General features: G+C 43.7%; 1 protein-coding gene across 2 annotated transcripts in view; it reads left to right on the forward strand.

The window, feature by feature from the left end:
- Positions 1-5,464: 5,464 nt before the first annotated feature.
- AK2 (adenylate kinase 2) overlaps positions 5,465-21,100 on the forward strand; it is a 37,650-nt gene continuing 22,014 nt past the window's right edge. For both annotated transcript variants that reach the window (XM_073615339.1, XM_073615338.1), the window contains exon 1: positions 5,465-5,657. In XM_073615339.1, coding sequence (XP_073471440.1) covers positions 5,565-5,657 — 93 coding nt within the window. In that variant the 5' untranslated portion in view covers positions 5,465-5,564. The remainder of the gene's footprint in view (positions 5,658-21,100) is intronic.

The following is a 21,100-nucleotide window of genomic DNA, read 5'->3' on the forward strand; positions in this document are numbered from 1 at the left end:
TGGGTCCGTAAAGTGATTGCAAAGTCTCGTTTGTTTTTTTTAAAGAAAAAAAAAACGTGTCATACTTACCTGCTCTGTGCAGTGGTTTTGCAGCCCAGATCCTTCTCTTCTTGGGTCCCTAGCTGCTTCTCTTGGGCCCCTCCCTCCTGTCGAGTGCCCCCACAGCAAGTAGCTTGCTATGGGGGCACCTGAGCTGAGCCGCAACTTTGTGGGTCCATTCAGATGTGAAGCCGTGTTTTGGACCCGCCCTTCTCCCTCCTGATTGGATAACTGACTTTGACAGCCAATTGCGTGGCTGCTGTGTCTCAGCCAACCAGGGGGAGAGTCCCGGACAGCTCAGGCACTCGTGCAACATCGCTGAAGGAAGGTTAGGCTCAGGTAAATGTTTGGGGTCTGCTGCACACAGACTGCAAATGTCTGCCTTTAGAACTCCTTTAAAGGTGTCAGCAGATTGGCCTCTACAAACTTGGCAGTGCCTAAAAATGTGCAGAGCAGGGTGAGACAGTGTATTACTGGATTTTAACTAGTTGCTGACCAGCCGCCGTTGTTATACGGCGACATATTGGCTCCCCTGCGCGAATCGCCGTAGCTGTACTGCGGACGTTTTAAGGGGGTGCGCGCACACCCGTGGCACGACTCTGGAGCCAATGCACATGGCTGTCGGCCACGATGTCCCCTGGCTACCCGCAATCGCTCCTCAGAGTCAAGACGGGGATCTGTCAATGTAAACAGACAGATCCCTGTTCTGACAGGGGAGTAGAGAGAGATTGTTCCTATTGATCAGGAACAGAGACCTCTCTCTCCTCCAATCGCTACACCCCCCCCCCTACAGTTAGAAACACCTCCCTAGGGAACACATTTAACCCCTTGATCGCCCCCTAGTGTCAACCCCTTGGCTGCCAGTGACATTTATACAGTAATCAGTGGCTATTTTTAGCTCTGATCGCTGTAAAAATGTCAATGGTCCCAAAAAAGTGTCAAAAGTGTCTGTTCTGTCCGCCACAATGTCGCAGTCCCACTAAAAAAAAAAAAATCGCTGATCACCGCCATTACTAGGAAAAAAAAAAATAATAATAAAAATGCCATACATATATCCGCTATTTTGTAGGCTCTATAACTTTTGCGCAAACCAATTAATATACACTTATTCCTTTCCTTTTTTTTTTTTTTTTTACCAAAAATATGTAGAAGAATAAATATTGGCCTAAACTGAAGACATTTTTTTTTTTATTATTATTATTTTTTGGGGGATATTTGTTATAGCAAGAAGTAAAAAATATATTATTTTTTTTTCAAAATTGTCGCTTTTAATTTTTTTTTTTTTTTATAGCGCAAAAAATAAAAACCGCAGAGGTGATCAAATACAACCAAAAGAAAGCTCTATTTGTGGGGGAAAAAAGGACGTCAGTTTTGTTTGGGTACAGCGTCTCACGACCGCGCAATTGTCGGTTAAAGCAACACAGTGCTGTATCGCAAAAAATGGCCTGGTTATTAAGGGGGAAAATCTTCCAGTCCTTAACCACTTAAGGACTAGCCTCTTTCTGAGATTTGTTTACAAGTTTAAAAACAGTTTTTGTTAGAAAATTACTTAGAACCCCCAAACATTATACATTTTTTTTTCTTTAACACCCTAGAGAATAAAATGGCGGTCGTTGCAATACTTTCTGTCACACCATATTTGCGCAGCAGTCTTACAAGCACACTTTTTTTGGAAAAAAAATACACTTTTTTGAATTAAAAAATTAGACAACAGTAAAGTTAGCCCAATTTTTTTTATATTGTGAAAGATAATGTTACGCAGAGTAAATTGATACCCAACATGTCATGCTTCAAAATTGCTCCCGCTCATGGAATGGCGACAAACTTTTACCTTTAAAAATCTCCATAGGTGACGTTTAAAAAATTCTACAGGTTGCATGTTTTGCATTACAGAGGAGGTCTAGGGCTAGAATTATTGCTCTCGCTCTAACAATCATGGCGATACCTGAACACCTTTTTCATATGCGGGAGCTACTCACGTACATGTTCGCTTCTGCACGCGAGCTCGGCGGGACGGGGCGAGTTTAAAAAATTTTTTTTCTTATTTTACTTTTTATTTTTACACTGTTCTTCTTTTTTTTTTTTTTTTTTTAAGAAATCATGTCCCTTTTATTCCTATTACAAGGAATGTATACATCCCTTGTAATAGAAAAAAGCATGACAGGACCTCTTAAATATGAGATCTGGGGTCAAAAGGACCTCAGATCTCATATTTACACTAAAATGCAATAAAAAAAAAATGGCATTTTTAAGAGCTATGGGTGAAAGTGACGTTTTGACGTCGCTTCCGCTCTGCCATGGTATGGAGATGGGTGGGGGCCATCTTCCCCTCACTCATCTCCATACCACACATAGAAGAGGATCCGATCGCCTCCGCTGCTGCCGACGGCTCCGGTAATTGCGGAGGGCATCGGAGCACGGCGGGAGGGGTGGCCCTCTCCCACCGCTGATAAAAGTGATCTCGCGGAGAACTTGCCATAGAGACCACTATTATCGGAAACCGGACTGCTGGCCGAAGAAGAGGATACCAGGGCTGCCATAACAAAGATATCTGTCTTTAAAGTTAGGACGTATATCGGCGTGCGGCGGTCCGGAAATGGTTAAAGTGGAGTTCCAGGCTTTTTTTTAGTTTTTTAAAAGTCAGCAGCTACAAAAAGTGTAGCTGTTGACTTTTAATAAACAGACACTCACCTGTTCCATGGTCCAGCGATGCAGCCGCATGGAGCCTTGCATGAAATGCAGCCGCATGGATGCCAGCATAGAAACTGTGGGCATGCGGCCGTGACAGCTTGCGGCTTCACGGCCGGGCACGCACTGCGCATGCACGAGACGTGCTGTACTCTCTGAGTGGACAGGCAATCTTCTGAGACCTGTGACGTGTCCCAGAAGATTCCTGTTAGGGAGGGGCTGCCTAGGGTGACAGGAGGAGTCGCCTAGGTGGCCTGAAGTCAGAAGCAGAAAGTGGGACAGGAAGCCCCACTCAAAACTAGACACCCACTCCCCCCCCCCCCCAAAAAAAATGACATGCCAAATGTGGCATGTAAGGGGGCGAGGAGTGGTTAAGGTGAAAGTTCCACTTTTGGGTGGAACGCCGCTTTTAAGTGGTTAAACAGTAAAGGCACTTGTTTTTAATGGTTTACATACCTGAAAAAGGGGCCAGCCTGAAGGGATCTAGCAGGACTTCATTTTCTGACTAAAGTACCACTTTAAAACAGAATTAAACAATCCTATCCATTACAGTCAAGGAAGCGTCTTCTGTTTGATCTGCAACCGCCATGGTGCCGCACATGTGATCAGCTATGACACCAGCCATTCGATGGTTTGACAGTTTGGTTGAGGACAAAAGTGTAGCAAGATCCCAGACCTCCTTTAGTCTAATGAGAACCTCCAGAGCCAAGAACAGCTGACATCCTTCTATGTAGAGTGGGTTGCAAGGCATAGTAGGTGTAGTGCAAGTTAGATTCATGGGCGCCAGACACTTCTTGGATGCAAAAAGATTTATTTTCTCTTGAACAGAACCGTGGGAGAGGGTTTAGGGCCAGGACACCCTTAGGTAGTTGCAATGCTAATTAGCAGACTCTGAGATTTCTACAGATAGACAGCCATGCAGGGAAAGGCATCCAGCCAGACACCACATCTGCATGTGTAGGAGCGCTGTCTCCTATGGCATCAGTCTTAGAACAGTTCCTAACATAAGTTGTAACAAACTGTTTACTTTTAAGCAGTGACTTCTTGTAGACTCTAAGACCACTGAACTCCCAGTATCTCTCACTAGACTTGCTGATTCACTGCCACTGAATCCTATGAGCTCTTCTAATCTTACTTTAGTATCCTCCTCAAGCGTCACCCCCGCTTCTCTGCTGGGTCCCAAGCATCACCGCACTGGCTGGGTCCCTGGCTTGGCACCTGCTGAAGTTTCCCAATTCCTCACCGTCCTCGGTTGGTGAGAATACTGCTCCAGTACTTGCTTCAGCTTCTCACTGTGGTCCCTGGTAGTAAGGTGGATGGTCCCTTAGTGGCGACAGCTTCCCCTCTACCTCCGATCACGACAGGTTCTCTGGCCGGCAGAATCGTCACTTCTGGTTGGACTGCAAGCTTCAGTCCCAACCTTGTGCTGCTCTCTTGCTTCTGGATAGGCCTCAGACAGCCTAGCAGCCTGATGCGGCCAGGATAGGCCCAAACTCCGGCCTAGCAGCACAACACACATCCACCCAGACAGCCGTCCAGGTGGCACAGAACCCCGATCACCTGACTCCACTTAAATATATATGTCCTCCCAGCAGGCCAAGGGATTCAAGAAAACCCCTGCCCATTGGCTGAGATACCCCATATACTCATAATCTGTCCTTGCTTTGCCCTTGTCTTAGCTAATGTCACCAGGTACACAGCCATCGAGTGACAGAAGAGAGAAGTGCAGCAATTCTAGATTTAGGGCGAAACCAATTAATCCCTAAAAATGTGCCAAGGTAGCTACACCTGGCAGGTAAATTTAGGAGCAACCCTGCCTAAACATCAGGGTACTACATCGGCAAATGTGACAGTTAGCAATCCTGGCATTCCAGGAATGTAAATGTTTTTGGAAACCAATAAATCAATGGGTTTAGTTCTGCTTTAGGCTGTGTTCACATCACAGGTACTTGTGCCAGGCTCTCAATGGACCCGGGTTCACACATCTCGGGGACGGCTGCGGAGCAGATTGCACAAGGGTCCTGTGCATCTTTGGCTCCGTTTTAGGCAAAAAATTGGCCCTGATCCATCCCTGAAACGGAGAACAGGGACGCACCAGACCCCTGCTGTGAGCCGCATGTGGCTTAGATGTGAACCCAGTCTTATAATTTACTGCTTTCAGGGGCTCTGGGCTTCGGCAAAATGGCAGCCTCCAGCAAGAAGAAACAGGAGCCATGCTGGAGGCAATTTACAGCACACACTCCTTTTGGTAGCATAATTATTAATATGAAATGTATGTTCCTTGCTAAAGAACATTATCTTTCTATCAAGTTGTTATGGATAAAGTATCAGCCTTAAGCACAGCGCACACTGGCAGAAAATTCCTGAGAGTCAGAATTGCAACATACTCTAAAGATTGTCAGCTTCAGAAGGTGAACAGCTTCAACTCTACCGTTTGCAGCCTACAGACTGTGTTTATCTATCTGTGCCCCATTGATAATGACATCCCATGTCCTACCCTATGATCTCTCTATCAGATCATACACACTAATAGTTCACAAGGTGACATTTTGACGAACAAGCCACGCCCCTTGAAAGCCACGTGTTCCCCTACCACCGGGACACCTTGGCTATCTTCCGCTTCCCGCCTTTACCGTACAACCCACAACCTCACAACTGTCCAATGACCTTTATGCTGGCCAAATATAGTTGTTAATTGACACGTTTTTTATCCAATAGGGGACTCGTTTCAAAGGTCACGCAGGCAACTTGTCCAATTACGTTGCGAGCTGTGTGGGCTGGCCTTTGAGAGTGTGAAGGTGGTTGGGAACGCTGACGGCGGCTGTTTTGTATGAAACATGGCTCCTAGAGAGAGCACCGAGCGCGGCTCCGTCATGGACGGGATCAGAGCCATCCTACTGGGGCCGCCCGGAGCCGGCAAGGGGACGCAGGTAAATAGCACAGCATTGCGTGCGGTCACAACGTCTGAAGCTCGGCATATCTTATGCTAACTACTATGAACGCCTGGACATAGGGGCCGTGTGTAGTGACGTGTCAGCCTGTGATTGGGCAGCATTTACCACATTGTGCTATGGTGATAGGCCGCTCAGTGGAGGAATGGTGTATTTCAGGCTGTCAGGAAATTGCTATAGCTTATTGGCTATGAACTGTGATTTCCTATCATTGAGTCATATACACTGGGCACACTCCCTGAATGTGGGCAGAGCAACTATATAATCGCCATTCAATTGTCCAAATCAGTGACAGGCTGAATGGATGTATAGTGCTGTGTGGTCAGACAAGTGCCAGCATTACATCTATCTCACTCCACCCAGAACTGCATAAATACGTCCACATTAACACTGCACAGCTGAATAGTAAAGACAAAGTTCACCTTAAGGCTCCATGCACACTGGAGCTCATAAAAGCTTTTTTTGGACTCCAGATTGCTGGCAGAAACGCTGGTTGAAAAAACGCGCTTTTAACAGCGTTTTGCTTTTGTGTTTATGTGCGTTTTTAATAAAAATACACAGGGGACACTCAAAAAATCCCACAATGCATTGAAAAAACAAGAACGCTAATTAATGCGCGTTTATGAGAGTTTAGCGGAGTTGTTTTTTTTTTTTTTTTAGCTCTGTTTATGGTCAGAAACGGTACTTTGAACGCGTTTTTATGGCGTTCGGAGAACTACCTATAAAGTCCACTGCTGATAAAAGCTAAAAAACGTCCATGTGTGCATGGACACATAGGATAACATAGAGTGGAGTTTATGGGCTGTTAAAAAAAAATAAATAAATAAAAAAAAAAAGCTCAAACTCCAAAAAACAGCCGTTTATGACCTCCAGTGTGCATGGAGCCTTAGTAACAAGTTACACCCTTAGGCTACTTTCACACTGGGGCATTGGGGGGTGTCGGCAGTAAAGCACCGCTATTTTTAGCGGCGCTTTATTGTCATTTTTGTGGAGTTTTTAACCCCTGTTAGTGGCTGAAAAAGGGTTAAAAGCAAAGCTATGCCAGCGGTGTGGCGGTGCTGCCCCTTGATTTCAATGGGCAGGGGCGCTTTAGGAGCGGTGTATACATCGCTGCAAAGAAGCTGCTTGCAGGACTTTTTTTACCGTCCTGCCAGCGCGCTGCCCCAGTGTGAAAGCACTCGGGTTTTCACACTGGAGAGACAGGAGAGGCTCTTTACAGGCGCTATTTTTAGAACTATAGCGCCTGTAAAGCACCTCAGTGTGAAAGCAGCCTTAGGGTGTAACCTGTTACTAGGCAGCACCGCCACCACAACGGTTGGAGGGATCTTATTGCAACACCCCCGGCCACAGTTTATAAACAGTGTGTCTGTGCAAGGCTCCACCCAATGAACTGCATCATTCATTCCCAGTAATCTGTGACTGAGAAAACTACAAGTTCTGTCTGCCTGACATAACACCCATGATCTGCTGATTACAGGTGCAATGCTCTGCAGGCTCCTAAGAAAATAAATTGAATGCACCTTCTTTTTTTTTTTTTTTTTTTTTTTTTTTTTTTTTAACCTGAAAATATATGTGCATATATTTCTTAACTTCTTTACTAGGCACTTTCACCCCCTTCCTGTCCAGGCCAATTTTCAGTTTTCAGCGCTGTCCTACTTTGAGTGACAATTATGCAGTCATGCAGGACTGTACCCTTTTGTTCACACAAAGCTTTCTTTTGGTGGTGTTTAACCAGTTGCCGACCAGCCGCCACAGTTATACTGCGGCAAGTTGGCTCGGCTGCGTGAATCAATGTACTGGCATTTTGGTTCATGCATGTTCGCCGGCCATCTGCGATCGCGGGAAAGAGAGCCAGAACAGGGAAATGGCAATGTAAACAGATCCCCATTCTGACAGGGGAGGAGAGGGAGATCAGCTGTTCTTAGTGATCAGGAACAGTGATCTCTCTCTCCTCCCAGGCAGCCCATTCCCCATGCAGTTAGAAACACCTCCCAGGGAACACAGTTAACCCCTTGGTTGCCCTAGTGTTAACCCCTTCCCTACCAGAGCCATTTATACAGTGAACAGTGTATTGGTGTCGCTGGTCCCCAAAAAGTGTCACTTGGGGTCAGATTTGTCCGCCGCAATGTCGCAGTCCCGCTAAAAATAGCAGTTTGCGTTTATTGTGATATTTTTTTGAGAAAAAAAAATGTAGAATACATATTGGCTTAAATTGATGAATACTTTTTTTTTTTTTTTTTTTTTTTTTTAACTTTCTGCTACAATACATATCAAAAAAAAAAAAAAAAAATATATATTTTCAAAATTATCACTATTTTTTTTATCTATAGTGCAAAGAATAACCGCAGAGGTGATCAAATACCACCAAAAGAAAGCTCTATTTGTGGGGAAAAAAGGGACATCAATTTTATTTGGGTACAACAACGGAGGAGAGATGGGTTTGCTTTAAGAGCATATTAAATAAGGGCATTAGCCAATGTATCCCATTGGGTAATAAATTTAAAAGAGCGAACAAACATCCTGGATGGCTTAACTCCAATGTAAAAATGCATATAAAAGCAAAGGAGAAGGCCTTCAAAAAATACAAGGTTGAGGGATCATCCTCAGCATTCAGAATTTATAAAGAATGCAATAAGAAATGTAAGGGTGCAATTAGGATGGCTAAGATAGAACATGAAAGGCACATAGCGGAGGAGAGCAAAAAAAATCCCAAGAAATTCTTTAAGTATGTAAACAGTAAAAAAGGGAGGACAGACCATATTGGCCCCATAAAGAATGAGGAAGGACATCTGGTTACAAAGGATGGGGAGATGGCAAAGGTATTGAATTTATTCTTCTCCTCAGTCTTCACGAGTGAATCGGGGGGGCTTCAGTAACCAAAACTGCAGTGTTTATCCTCATGACACAACACAGGAAGCACCTACATGGTTAACAGAGGACGGAATTAAAATTAGACTTGAGAAACTTAACATTAATAAATCACCGGGACCAGATGGCTTGCATCCGAGGGTACTTAGGGAACTCAGTCAGGTGATTGCCAGACCGTTGTTCCTAATTTTTACAGACAGTCTATTGACTGGAATGGTACCAGCTGATTGGAGAAAAGCCAATGTAGCACCAATATTTAAAAAGGGCCCAAAAAACATCCCTGGGAATTACAGACCAGTTAGCCTAACATCAATAGTATGTAAACTCTTGGAGGGGATGATAAGGGACTATATACAAGATTTTAGTAATAAGAATGATATCATTAGCAGTAATCAGCATGGATTCATGAAGAATTGTTCTTGCCAAACCAATCTATTAACCTTCTATGAGGAGGTGAGTTGCCATCTAGATAAAGGAAGGCCTGTAGACGTGGTGTATCTGGATTTTGCAAAAGCATTTGACACAGTTCCCCATAAACGTTTACTGTACAAAATAAGGTGCGTTGGCATGGACCATAGGGTGAGTACATGGATTGAAAACTGGCTACAAGGGCGTGTTCAGAGTGTGGTTATAAATGGGGAGTACTCAGAATGGTCAGGGGTGGGTAGTGGGGTTCCCCAGGGTTCTGTGCTGGGACCAATCCTATTTAATTTGTTCATAAACGACCTGGAGGATGGGATAAACAGTTCAATCTCTGTGTTTGCAGACGATACTAAGCTAGGCAGGGCAATAATGTAAATAATGCATTTGGGTGGCAAAAATATGAATGCAATCTATACACTGGGGGGAGAACCTCTGGGGGAATCTAGGATGGAAAAGGACCTGGGGGTCCTAGTAGATGATAGGCTCAGCAATGGCATGCAATGCCAAGCTGCTGCTAATAAAGCAAACAGAATATTGGCATGCATTAAAAGGGGGATCAACTCCAGAGATAAAACGATAATTCTCCCGCTCTACAAGACTCTGGTCCGGCCGCACCTGGAGTATGCTGTCCAGTTCTGGGCACCAGTCCTCAGGAGGGACGTACTGGAAATGGAGTGAGTACAAAGAAGGGCAACAAAGCTAATAAAGGGTCTGGAGGATCTTAGATATGAAGAAAGGTTGTGAGCACTGAACTTATTCTCTCTGGAGAAGAGACGCTTGAGAGGGGATATGATTTCAATTTACAAATACTGTACTGGTGACCCCACAATAGGGATAAAACTTTTTCGCAGAAGAGTTTAATAAGACTCGTGGCCACTCTTTACAATTAGAAGAAAAGAGGTTTAACCTTAAACTACGTAGAGGGTTCTGTACTGTAAGAGCGGCAAGGATGTGGAATTCCCTTCCACAGGCGGTGGTCTCAGCGGGGAGCATTGATAGCTTCAAGAAACTATTAAATAATCACCTGAATGACCGCAATATACAGGGATATGTAATGTAATACTGACACATAATCACACACATAGGTTGGACTTGATGGACTTGTGTCTTTTTTCAACCTCACCTACTAAGTAACTATGTAACAGTTAAAGTGACAGTGCCGTTTTGCAAAAAATGGCCTGGTCAGGAAGGGGTTAAATCCTTCCGTGGCTGAAGTGGTTAATAAACACTGGGGTGTTTGTTTTTTTTTTTGTTTGTTTTGTGCTAAAAAAAAAAAAAAAATCTAGAAAACTTTTTTTTTTTTTTTTTCCTTTTCACTGATGTGCACTGATAATCAGGGTATTAGGCTACTTTCACACTGAGGTGTTTTTCAGGCATAATAGTGCCTGAAAAGTGCCTCTTAAGCCTTGCGGTGCGCGTGCAGGATGGGGGAAAGAAGTGCTGCAAGCAGCGTCTTTGGGGTGGTGCGGGAGCGGTGTATACTCCGCTCCTAAACCGCCCCTGCCATTGAAATCAATGAGTAGCGTTGCTGTAGCACCTGCAAAGCGCTTCATCAGAGGCGCTTTTAAATTGAGTGGTGCTTTAGCGCTAGCGTGGGGTGGTATTCAGTGTGAAAGGGGTCTTAATGATCAGTGCCCTGATTATCAGTATAAGTGATTTGCTGACGGGCATAGCGTTGGAGGAAAGAACTACCGATAACTGGCAAGTCTGTTTACATGTTATCAGCTGTGATTGGACACAGCTGATCACCTGGTAAAGGACCGCTGCTGTGATTGGCCCTTTACCCCGGACAGTGATCAGCTGTCAAAGAGCGTGCTCAATGTGTGCCGCAGGAGGCACGCGGGGCGGGTTCTGGGAGGACGTCTATTGTAGCCATCTTTCAGTTATAGTGCAGTCAGCAAATGGTTAAAGGTGAGCTTATCCTTTTAAGATGTCAGTGCATGAATTAAAATGTTTTATAAGTGTAGATGGGGTGATGAGCAGCTTTATTCAAAAATTTTGCATTCAAAATCATGTGTATAAAAGAAACAAAAGTGTGGCGCTATATATCACTTTTGTTTCTTTTGTTTTTTTTCTGCCTTGAGTCTATAGGTGTGTTGGCTGCTTTTCACTTTCTTTCTAAACGTAGCGCTGTACTTAATTTTTATTTTAAAATCATGTGTATACATTGCATTTTAATTATTTCTAGCCCACCGTTAATCTGAATGATCTTTAAAGAGGAGTTCCACCCAGGGGGTCCAGTAAAAAAAAAAAAGTTAAAAAAAGCTAAAATTAGCCCTATATAGTACAAAAAGAGCAAATCTCTACTGTAAATATTACTTTCACTGTTGCACAGTAAAAAAAAAAAACTAAGGGCTATTTTTTTATTTTTTTAACTCCATTATGTTACTAAATGTCTTAGGCCTGGTTCCCACCATGTGATTTTTGGTGCTTTTTACAGAAATGCACTACAGTTCATTTAATGTTCACATCTATGCTTTTTTCAGCTGTTGTGTATTTGGAAAGGGTCAAGGACCTTTTTCAATGCAAAACGGTGTTTTTTTGGTTCATTATACTTCAATGGAGAAGCTGCAGAAAAACATGTAATATTAAACTGTTTGAAAATCTGCAAAACAGTCTAAAATTTTATTTATTTTTTTTTCAATAAAAAAATTTGACCTGAGTCTAATGATATTTACCAGATTCAACCTCTAATAGTATATACAGTATATCTCTTCTGTCTGTTATTCTCAGAGAGGATTAAAGATTTTACTCCCTAAACCAGGGATATGCAATTAGCGGACCTCCAGCTGTTGCAAAACTACAAGTCCCATCATGCCTCTGGGTGTCATGCTTGTGGCTGTCAGTCTTGCTATGCCTCATGGGACTTTAAGTTCTGAAACAGCTGGAGATCCGCTAATTGCATATCCCTGCCCTAAACCATATAGTTGGTTATTTATATTTACCCCTGCGTATCAAGATATTTAGGAATAAATTGCCTTTTTTTTTAAACGTTACATATTAACTAAATTATACACCACACTTTTTTTTAAGGTTATTAACCGATTAATCGAAACAATAATCGGCCAACTAAACGATTATGAAAATAATCGTTAGTTGCAGCCCTAGTGCAAACCAATCAATATACGCTTATTGCCTTATTTTGGTAAGAAGGAAAAATGTAGCAGAAAACATATTTGCCTAAATGAAGAGCGTGTCTCCGGCGGGGGAATACAGGACTCAGGTGAGTAAAACGAGGGGGTCGGTCAGTGACAGAAGTTTTTTCACCTTGATGCATTAAGGTGAAAAAATGAGGGTTTACAACCCCTTTAAATATAGTGAATGTTGCTTGAGGCTCCAAAAAAGTCTGTTCTCTTGGGAGTAAAAAAATGCTCAGAGCATTTTTTTGTGCCTCCAAACTTCAATCATAAACGCAAACCAGAAGGGTGTTTTGTTTTTTTTCTTTTTTTTTCCCCCTTTCTGCCTTTAACCACTAAGCCACCGCCCACCGTCATATGACGGCGGGACGAGGCTTCTGTTGTTCTGGGAGGACGTCATATGACGTCCTCGCCCTCCTGAGCCACTAGGGGGCCGCCGGGCACCCGCGATTGCCGGGTAACAGAGCAGGAGCGTGGATCTGTGCATGTAAACACAGATCCACGTCCTGTCAGAGAGGAGACCGATGGCGTGTCCCTTGTACATAGGGACAGCGATCGGTCACCTCCCCCAGTCAGTCCCCTCCCCCCACAGTTGGAATCACCTCCTTAGGTCATACATTAACCCCTCGAGCGCCCCCTAGTGTTAACCCCTTCCCTGCCAGTCACATTTACACAGTAATCAATGAAATTTTATAGCACGGATCGCTGTATAAATGTGAATGGTCCCAAAAATGTGTCAAAAGTATCCGATGTGTCCGCCGCAATATCGCAGTCACAATAAAAATTGCAGATCGCCGCCATTACTAGTAAAAAATAAATAAATAATAAAAATGCTATAAATCTATCCCCTATTTTGTAGACGCTATAACTTGCGCAAACCAATCAATATACGCTTATCGCTATTTTTTTTTTTTACCAAAAATATGTAGAATACATATCGGCCTAAACTGAGGAAAAAATTTGTTTAAAAAAAAAAAAATTGGATATTTATTATAGCAAAAAGTAAAAAATATTGTGTTTTTTCAAAATTGTCCCTCTTCTTTTGTTTATAGCGCAATAAATAAAAACCGCAGAGGTGATCAAATACCACCAAAAGAAAGCTCTATTTGTGGGGAAAAAATGATAAAAATTTAATTAGGGTGCAGTGTAACATGACCGCGCAATTGTCATTCAAATTGCGACAGCGCTGAAAACTGAAAAATGGCTTGGGCAGGAAGGGGGTGTAAGTGCCCTGTATTGAGGTGGTTAACCACTTCAGCCCCGGAAGGATTTACCCCCTTCCTGACCAGAGCACTTTTTACAATTTGGCACTGCGTCGCTTTAACTGCTAATTGCGCGGTCATGCAATGCTGTACCCAAACGGAATTTGCGTCCTTTTCTTCCCACAAATAGAGCTTTATTTTGATGGTATTTGATCACCTCTGCCGCTTTTATTTTTTGCGCTATAAACGGAAAAAGACCGAAAATTTTGAAAAAAAATGATATTTTCTACTTTTTGTTATAAAAAAAATCCATTAAAATCAATTTTAGTCATACATTTAGGCCAAAATGTATTCGGCCACATGTCTTTGGTAAAAAAAATGTCAATAAGCGTATATTTATTGGTTTGCGCAAAAGTTATAGCGCCTACAAACTAGGGTACATTTTCTGGAATTTACACAGCTTTTAGTTTATGACTGTCTATGTCATTTCATGAGGTGCTAAAATGGCAGGGCAGTACAAACCCCCCCCAAATGACCCCATTTTGGAAAGTAGACACCCCAAGGAAATTGCTGAGAGGCATGTTGAACCCATTGAATATTTTTTTTTTTTTTTTTTTTTGTCCCAAGTGATTGAAAAATTACAAAACAAAAAAAAAAAAAATTACAAAAAGTTGTCACTAAATGATATATTGCTCACACAGGCCATGGGCATATGTGGAATTGCACCCCAAAATACATTCATCTGCTTCTCCTGAGTACGGGGATACCAAATGTGTGGGACTTTTTGGGAGCCTAGCCGCATACGGGGCCCCGAAAACCAAGCACCGCCTTCAGGATTTCAAAGGGCATACATTTTTGATTTTACTCCTCACTACCTATCACAGTTTTGAAGGCCATAAAATGCCAGGATGGCACAAACCCCCCCCAAATGACCCCATTTTGGAAAGTAGACACCCCAAGCTATTTGCTGAGAGGCATGTTGAGTCCATGGAATATTTTATATTTGGACACAAGTTGCGGGAAAGTGACAATTTTTTTTTTTTTTTTTGCACAAAGTTGTCACTAAATGATATATTGCTCACACAGGCCATGGGCATATGTGGAATTACACCCCAAAATACATTCTGCTGCTTCTCCTGAGTACGGGGATACCACATGTGTGGGACTTTTTGGGAGCCTAGCCGCGTATGGGGCCCCGAAAACCCAGCACCGCCTTCAGGATTTCTAAGGGCGTAAAGTTGTGATTTCACTCCTCACTACCTATCACATTTTTGAAGGCCATAAAATGCCCAGATGGCACAAACCCCCCCCAAATGACCCCATTTTGGAAAGAAGACACCCCAAGCTATTTGCTGAGCGGCATGATGAGTACATGGAATATTTTATATTTTGACACAAGTTGCGGGAAAGTGACAATTATTTTTTTTTTTTTTTTTTTTTTTTTTTGCACAAAGTTGTCACTAAATGATATATTGCTCAAACATGCCATGGGCATATGTGGAATTACACCCCAAAATACATTCTGCTGCTTCTCCTGAGTACGGGGATACCACATGAGTGGCACTTTTTGGGAGCCTAGCTTCATACGGGGCCCCGAAATCCAATCACCGCCTTCAGGATTTCTAAGAGCGTTAATTTTTGATTTCACTCCTTACTACCCATCACAGTTTTGAAGGCCATAAAATGCCAAGATAGCACAAAACCGCCCCAAAATGACCCCATTTTGGAAAGTAGACACCCCAAGCTATTTGCTGAGAGGCATGGTGAGTATTTTGCAGCTCTCATTTGTTTTTGAAAATGAAGAAAGACAAGAAAAACTTATTTTTTTTTTTTTCTTTTTTCAATTTTCAAAAGTTTGTGACAAAAAGTGAGGTCTGCAAAATACTCACTATACCTCTCAGCAAATAGCTTTGGGTGTCTATTTTCCAAAATGGGGTCATTTGGGGGGGGTTTGTGCCATCTGGGCATTACATGGCCTCCGAAACTGTGATAGGCAGTGAAGAGTGAAATCAAAAATTTATGCCCTTAGAAAGCCTGAAGGCGGTGCTTGGTTTTCGGGGTCCCCTATGCGGTTAGGCTCCCAAAAAGTCTCACATGTGGTATCCCCGTACTCAGGAGAGGCAACAGAATGTATTTTGGGGTGTAATTTCACATATTCCCATGGCATGTTTGAGCAATATATCATTTAGTGACAACTTTGTGCAAAAAAAAAAAAAATAATAATTTGTCTTTTTCCCGCAACTTGTGTCACAATATAAAATATTCCATGGACTCGACATGCCTCTCAGCAAATAGCTTGGGGTGTCTACTTTCCAAAATGGGGTCATTTGGGGGGGTTTTGAACTGTCCTGGCATTTTATGCACAACATTTAGAAGCTTATGTCACACATCACCCACTCTTCTAACCACTGGAAGACAAAGCCCTTTCTGACACTTTGTTTACATGAAAAAATTATTTTTTTTTGCAAGAAAATTACTTTGAACCCCCAAACATTATATATTTTTTTAAAGCAAATGCCCTACAGATTAAAATGGTGGGTGTTTCATTTTTATTTTTCAAACGCATTTTTTGGGGAAAAAACACACTTTTTAAAATTTTAATGCACTAAAACACACTATATTGCCCAAATGTTTGATGAAATAAAAAAGATGATCTTAGGCCGAGTACATGGATACCAAACATGACATGTTTTAAAATTGCGCACAAACGTGCAGTGGCGACAAACTAAATACATTTTTAAAAGCCTTTACAGGTTACCACTTTAGATTTACAGAGGAGGTCTACTGCTAAAATTACTGCCCTCGATCTGACCTTCGCGGTGATACCTCACATGCATGGTGCAATTGCTGTTTACTTTTGACGCCAGACCAACGCTTGCGTTCGCCTTTGCGCGAGAGCAGGGGGGGACAGGGGTGCTTTTTTTTTTTTTTTTTAATTAATTTTTTGATTTTTTATCTTATTTTTAAACTGTTCCTTTCATTTTTATTTTTTTTAAATCATTTTTATTGTTATCTCAGGGAATGTAAATATCCCCTATGATAGCAATAGGTAGTGACAGGTACTCTTTTTTGAAAAAATTGGTCTATTAGACCCTAGATCTCTCCTCTGCCCTCAAAGCATCTGACCACACCAAGATCGGTGTGATAAAATGCTTTCCCAATTTCCCAATGGCGCTGTTTACATCCGGCGAAATCTAAGTCATGAAATGCTCGTAGCTTCCGGATTCTTAGGCCATAGAGATGTTTGGAGCCATTCTGGTCTCTGATCAGCTCTATGGTCAGCTGGCCGAATCACTGGCTGCATTCTCAGGTTCCCTGTTGGGACAGGAGAGCCAGAGAAAAACATGGAAGAAGGTGGATGGGGGGGGGGCATTTCCTCCCACTGCTTGTAAAAGCAGTCTAGAGGCTAATTAGCCGCTAGGATTGCTTTTACATGAAAGCCGACCGCTGGCTGAAAAGAATTATACCAAGATGATACCTAAACCTGCAGGCATCATTCTGGTATAACCACTCAAAGTCCAGCAACATACCAGTACGTTGCTGGTCCTTGTTGGGCATATATTGTAAACTTTTTTTTCATGCAGCCTGTGGGCTGAACGAAAAAAAAATATTGATCGGTGGGTATGCCCACCATTAGAATACCTCCCTTCATCCACCCACTTCTAATGATGGGCATACATGCACCATTTATATATGCCGAAGCATGGGGGCATCCTCCCGCAAAAGGCAGGAGCAAATTGCTCCTCCACCCACTGCCCCCACGCTTCGGCATATATGCTGAAGTATGTAACTGTGGTGGTGAAATCACCTCCGACAGCGCTGGAGTCACGGCTTTATGTATCGTGGGAGCAAACGCTGTTGCTGTCAAGATAAATAAATCCGCGCTGCAACTGAATGGCGTACCTGCTAAGCAAATGATGGTTAACAAAAAACAAAGTAACATTACAGTATAACAGTAATACTTACCATACCTGCAAAGCAAATAAAAAAAAAAAAACATAGTAAAAAATAAAACATTTAACGCAACCTGTGCCTACCTAAAATATATATATATGCTGAAGCATGGGGGCATCCTCCCGCGAAAGGCAGGAGCAAATCGCTCCTCCACCCACTTCTGCCCCCACGCTTCGGCATATATGCTGAAGTATGTAACTGTGGTGGTGAAATCACCTCCGACAGCGCTGGAGTCACGGCTTTATGTATCGTGGGAGCAAACGCTGTTGCTGTCAAGATAAATAAATCCGCGCTGCAGCTGAATGGCGTACCTGAAAACAAAAAAAATGTTTAAAACACAGTAAACTATAAAAAAAATTACATACCTGAAAAGCAAACATGATAAAACATAACAATAAAACATTGCAGAATAGAATACAGTAAAAAAGAGCAGAACAATAGAGAGAAAATAGAGAGAGAGAGAACAATAAAACGACAACTATTTTTGGTTTTTTTATTTTATATTTTTTTTGTGTATTTTTTTTTTTTTTTACTTTTTTTTTTTATAACTGTAACTTTTAAAACTGTAACGGTTCCAGGTTTGGGTCTCTCAAAATGCGATGGCATCTTGGGAGACACTGTGGAAGTGTGTCCTAGTCTGTGCAGTGCTGTACCCTACGCTAATACTCAACTAGTGTATGGTAGCGTTCAAAACATTCACCAATGCAAAGACCAGGATTGCCAGGACAGGAGGGACAATAATACCAGGTGTCACGCCTAAATCCGCGCTTTCTGCAGACACGACATTTTCTTTGGGGGGCTCGTTGGGTAGGGGTACTCTGGAGGACATAAGGAAAATGCCTCTCATGCAGCCGTCCTACTGCATTTGGATTGGGAAGGTGAGGTGGAGCACCGTCTGGAAACAGAAGGGCTCTGACGATTTCTTCCTGGAATTTAAGGAAGGATCCAGTCCATCCTGAAGCTCTGTATAGCACATGAGCGTTCAGCAAAGCCAATTGAAATAAATAAACGGACACTTTTTTGTACCAGCGTCTGGCCTTACGGGCAATTAGGTACGGCGCCAACAACTGGTCGTTGAGGTCCACCCTTCCCATATTAGGGTTGTATTCGTGGACACAGAGGGGTTTCTCCACAACACCAGTCGCCGTAGTAATTTGGGTCGTCGTGTCTGCATGAAGGGAGGTGAGAACGAAAACATTCTTCTTATCCCTCCACTTCATAGCGAGCAAATTATTATACTTCAAGCAGGCTCTCTCCCCCAGCCTAAGACGGGACTCTACAAGCCGCTGGGGAAAGCCCCGGCGATTAGGTCGCACGGTGCCACATGCTCCAATCTGCTGATCAAACAAGTGACTAAAAAGTGGCACGCTCGTATAATAATTGTCCACGTACAAGTGGTACCCCTTTCCGAATAAGGGTGACACCAAGTCCCACACTATCTTGCCAGCGCTTCCTATGTAGTCAGGGCAGTTTATCGGCTCTACGTGACTATCTTTGCCCTCGTAAACCATAATTCTACATGTATAGCCTGTGGCCCTGTCACAGAGCTTATACATCTTGACCCCGTATCTGGCACGCTTGCTGGGAAGGTACTGTTTGAAGGACAAGCGGCCAGAAAACTTAATCAGGGACTCCTCAACGCAGACAACTTGATGGGGGGTAAACAAGTCTGCAAAACGTTGGTTGAAGTGGTTTACGAGGGGCTGAATTTTGTAGAGCCGATCGTATGCAGGGTCTCCACGAGGACGACAGAGTTCATTGTCGTTGAAGTGCATGAACCGCAAAATCTGCTCGTATCGTGCCCTGGCCATTGAAGCAGAGAACACGGGCATATGGTGAATTGGGTCAGTGGACCAATATGACCGCAACTCACTCTTTTTGGTTATGCCCATGTTGAGGGAAAGGCCCAGAAAGATCTTAAATTCGGAGACCGTAATTGGTCTCCAATCTCTGGCAAGGGAGGACTGGGGATTAGCGGCGATGTGTTGACCAGCGTATAAATTGCTTTGGTCCACAATAGATCTATAGAGATCTTCGGTGAAAAACAGTCAATAAAAATCCAGTGGCATAAAGTCAACTGTTTCCACCTGAATTCCGGGTTGGCCAGTGAAAGGGGGAAGTACGGGTGCTGCAGAAGTGGTGGGTACCCAATTCGGATTGGCGAATGCAGCAGGAAGGGCACTATGGGCACGACGGGCCTGTCTTTATCTTATTGGTGGCAGCGGGACACTAGTTGTGCTTGCCACCTCGCCAGCTTGAACTGCACTTATGGGACTCGCCACGTCACCACGTGATACTGCAGTGCTGGATGTACGACCAGGGTGTACTAGGCCGCTGGTGCTTGCCAGTTCACCAGAAGGAGTAGCGGCACTAGTACCTCTCTGCTCCATACGAGAGCCCTGCGGTTCTTGCACTTCAAGGACAGAAGAAGAAGATCGGGGTCTGGTACGCCTGACCCTAGCAGGGACCACAACTCCGTCGTCAGAGCTATCTGTCATGGAGCCGCTGTCCTCTACAGGTTCGTATTCTGAGCTTGAACTTGACAGATGAGTGACTTCCTCTTCACTATGCTCAGAAACGTGTAGGCCTCTTCACTAGTGTACCTTCTATTTGCCATTTTGGGCTCTAAATTTAGGGGTACACTAGTGAGACTCGCAGGCAAAAAAGCTCCTGACTGTCAGCGACTGATTCAAAGCGCTACCAAAAAACTGTTAGCGATCGCAGGGATCAGGCCTGACTCTGCGAATGCTACAGTTATGTGTGCTTAGTGTTTTGTGACAGTTATCGATCGATACTGCACTTGGGTGGGCTGGGCTGGGCTGGGCCGAGGAGCAAAACGCAGGTGCTAGCAGGTATCTGGGCTGATCCCGCTAACACTGCGTTTTTTTGGGGGACCCTAAACTGCTGGGGAGTATAGATCTGATCGGATCAGATATCGATCCGTTCAGATACTATAGCACTAAGGGAGGTGTATGCTGCGTGCGTGGGTGTTAGCGGTACTGGCGCTAACCTGACGCTGCCTGGGGCGACGCAGACCTTATCTGATCCTAAAAACTTAACTATCACCGCCGGGCAATTAGGGGGTTAAACCTTTATAGGGTAATAAACGGCGGGTGCCCTAAAACTGTAATAAACTACAAAAAACAAACCAACTAACCAGCGTCACCTGTAACAATTATATGGTGATCGCTGGTGAAAGGGTTAACTAGGGGGCAATCAAGGGGTTAAAACCTTTAGTAGGTAGTATATGGGGGTCCCTGTCGCTATAAAACACTGACAGCAAACCTATATACTTACCTCCCTAACTAGCGTCACCTGTGTCACTAATACAGCGATCAGAAAAACGATCGCTTAGTGACACTGGCGACAGGGGGGGTGATCACGGGGTTAAAACTTTATTAGGGGGGTTAGGGGGGGGTACCCTGGACCTAAAGGGGGGTACCCTAGACCTAAAGGGGGCTAACCTAACTGCCCTAACACTTGTAACTGTCACAAACTGACACCAATGCAATAAATCAGAAAAAAAAAAAACCTGCTATTGGTGTCAGAGTGACAGGGGGGTGACTGGGGGGTGACAAGTGTGCCTGCGTTTTCTACTGTATGTGTAGTGTTGGTGCACTTACTTGGATGTCTTCTCTCCTCGGCGCCGGACGAAAAGACCGGCTCGAGGAGAGATGACATCACTTCCTCCGCTTCTGTTTACATTCACAGAAGCCGAGGAAGCTTGTCATTGGCCAGGAGCGATCGCGACGGGGGGGCCACGAATGAGTGGCCTCCCCCTCACCTTTGATCGACCCTGACCTCGATCCGATCGCCGCTGGCACCGGGGGGGGGTCCG

The sequence above is a fragment of the Aquarana catesbeiana genome, linkage group LG02, assembly GCF_042186555.1.
Source record: "Aquarana catesbeiana isolate 2022-GZ linkage group LG02, ASM4218655v1, whole genome shotgun sequence".
Classification (NCBI taxonomy): domain Eukaryota; kingdom Metazoa; phylum Chordata; class Amphibia; order Anura; family Ranidae; genus Aquarana; species Aquarana catesbeiana.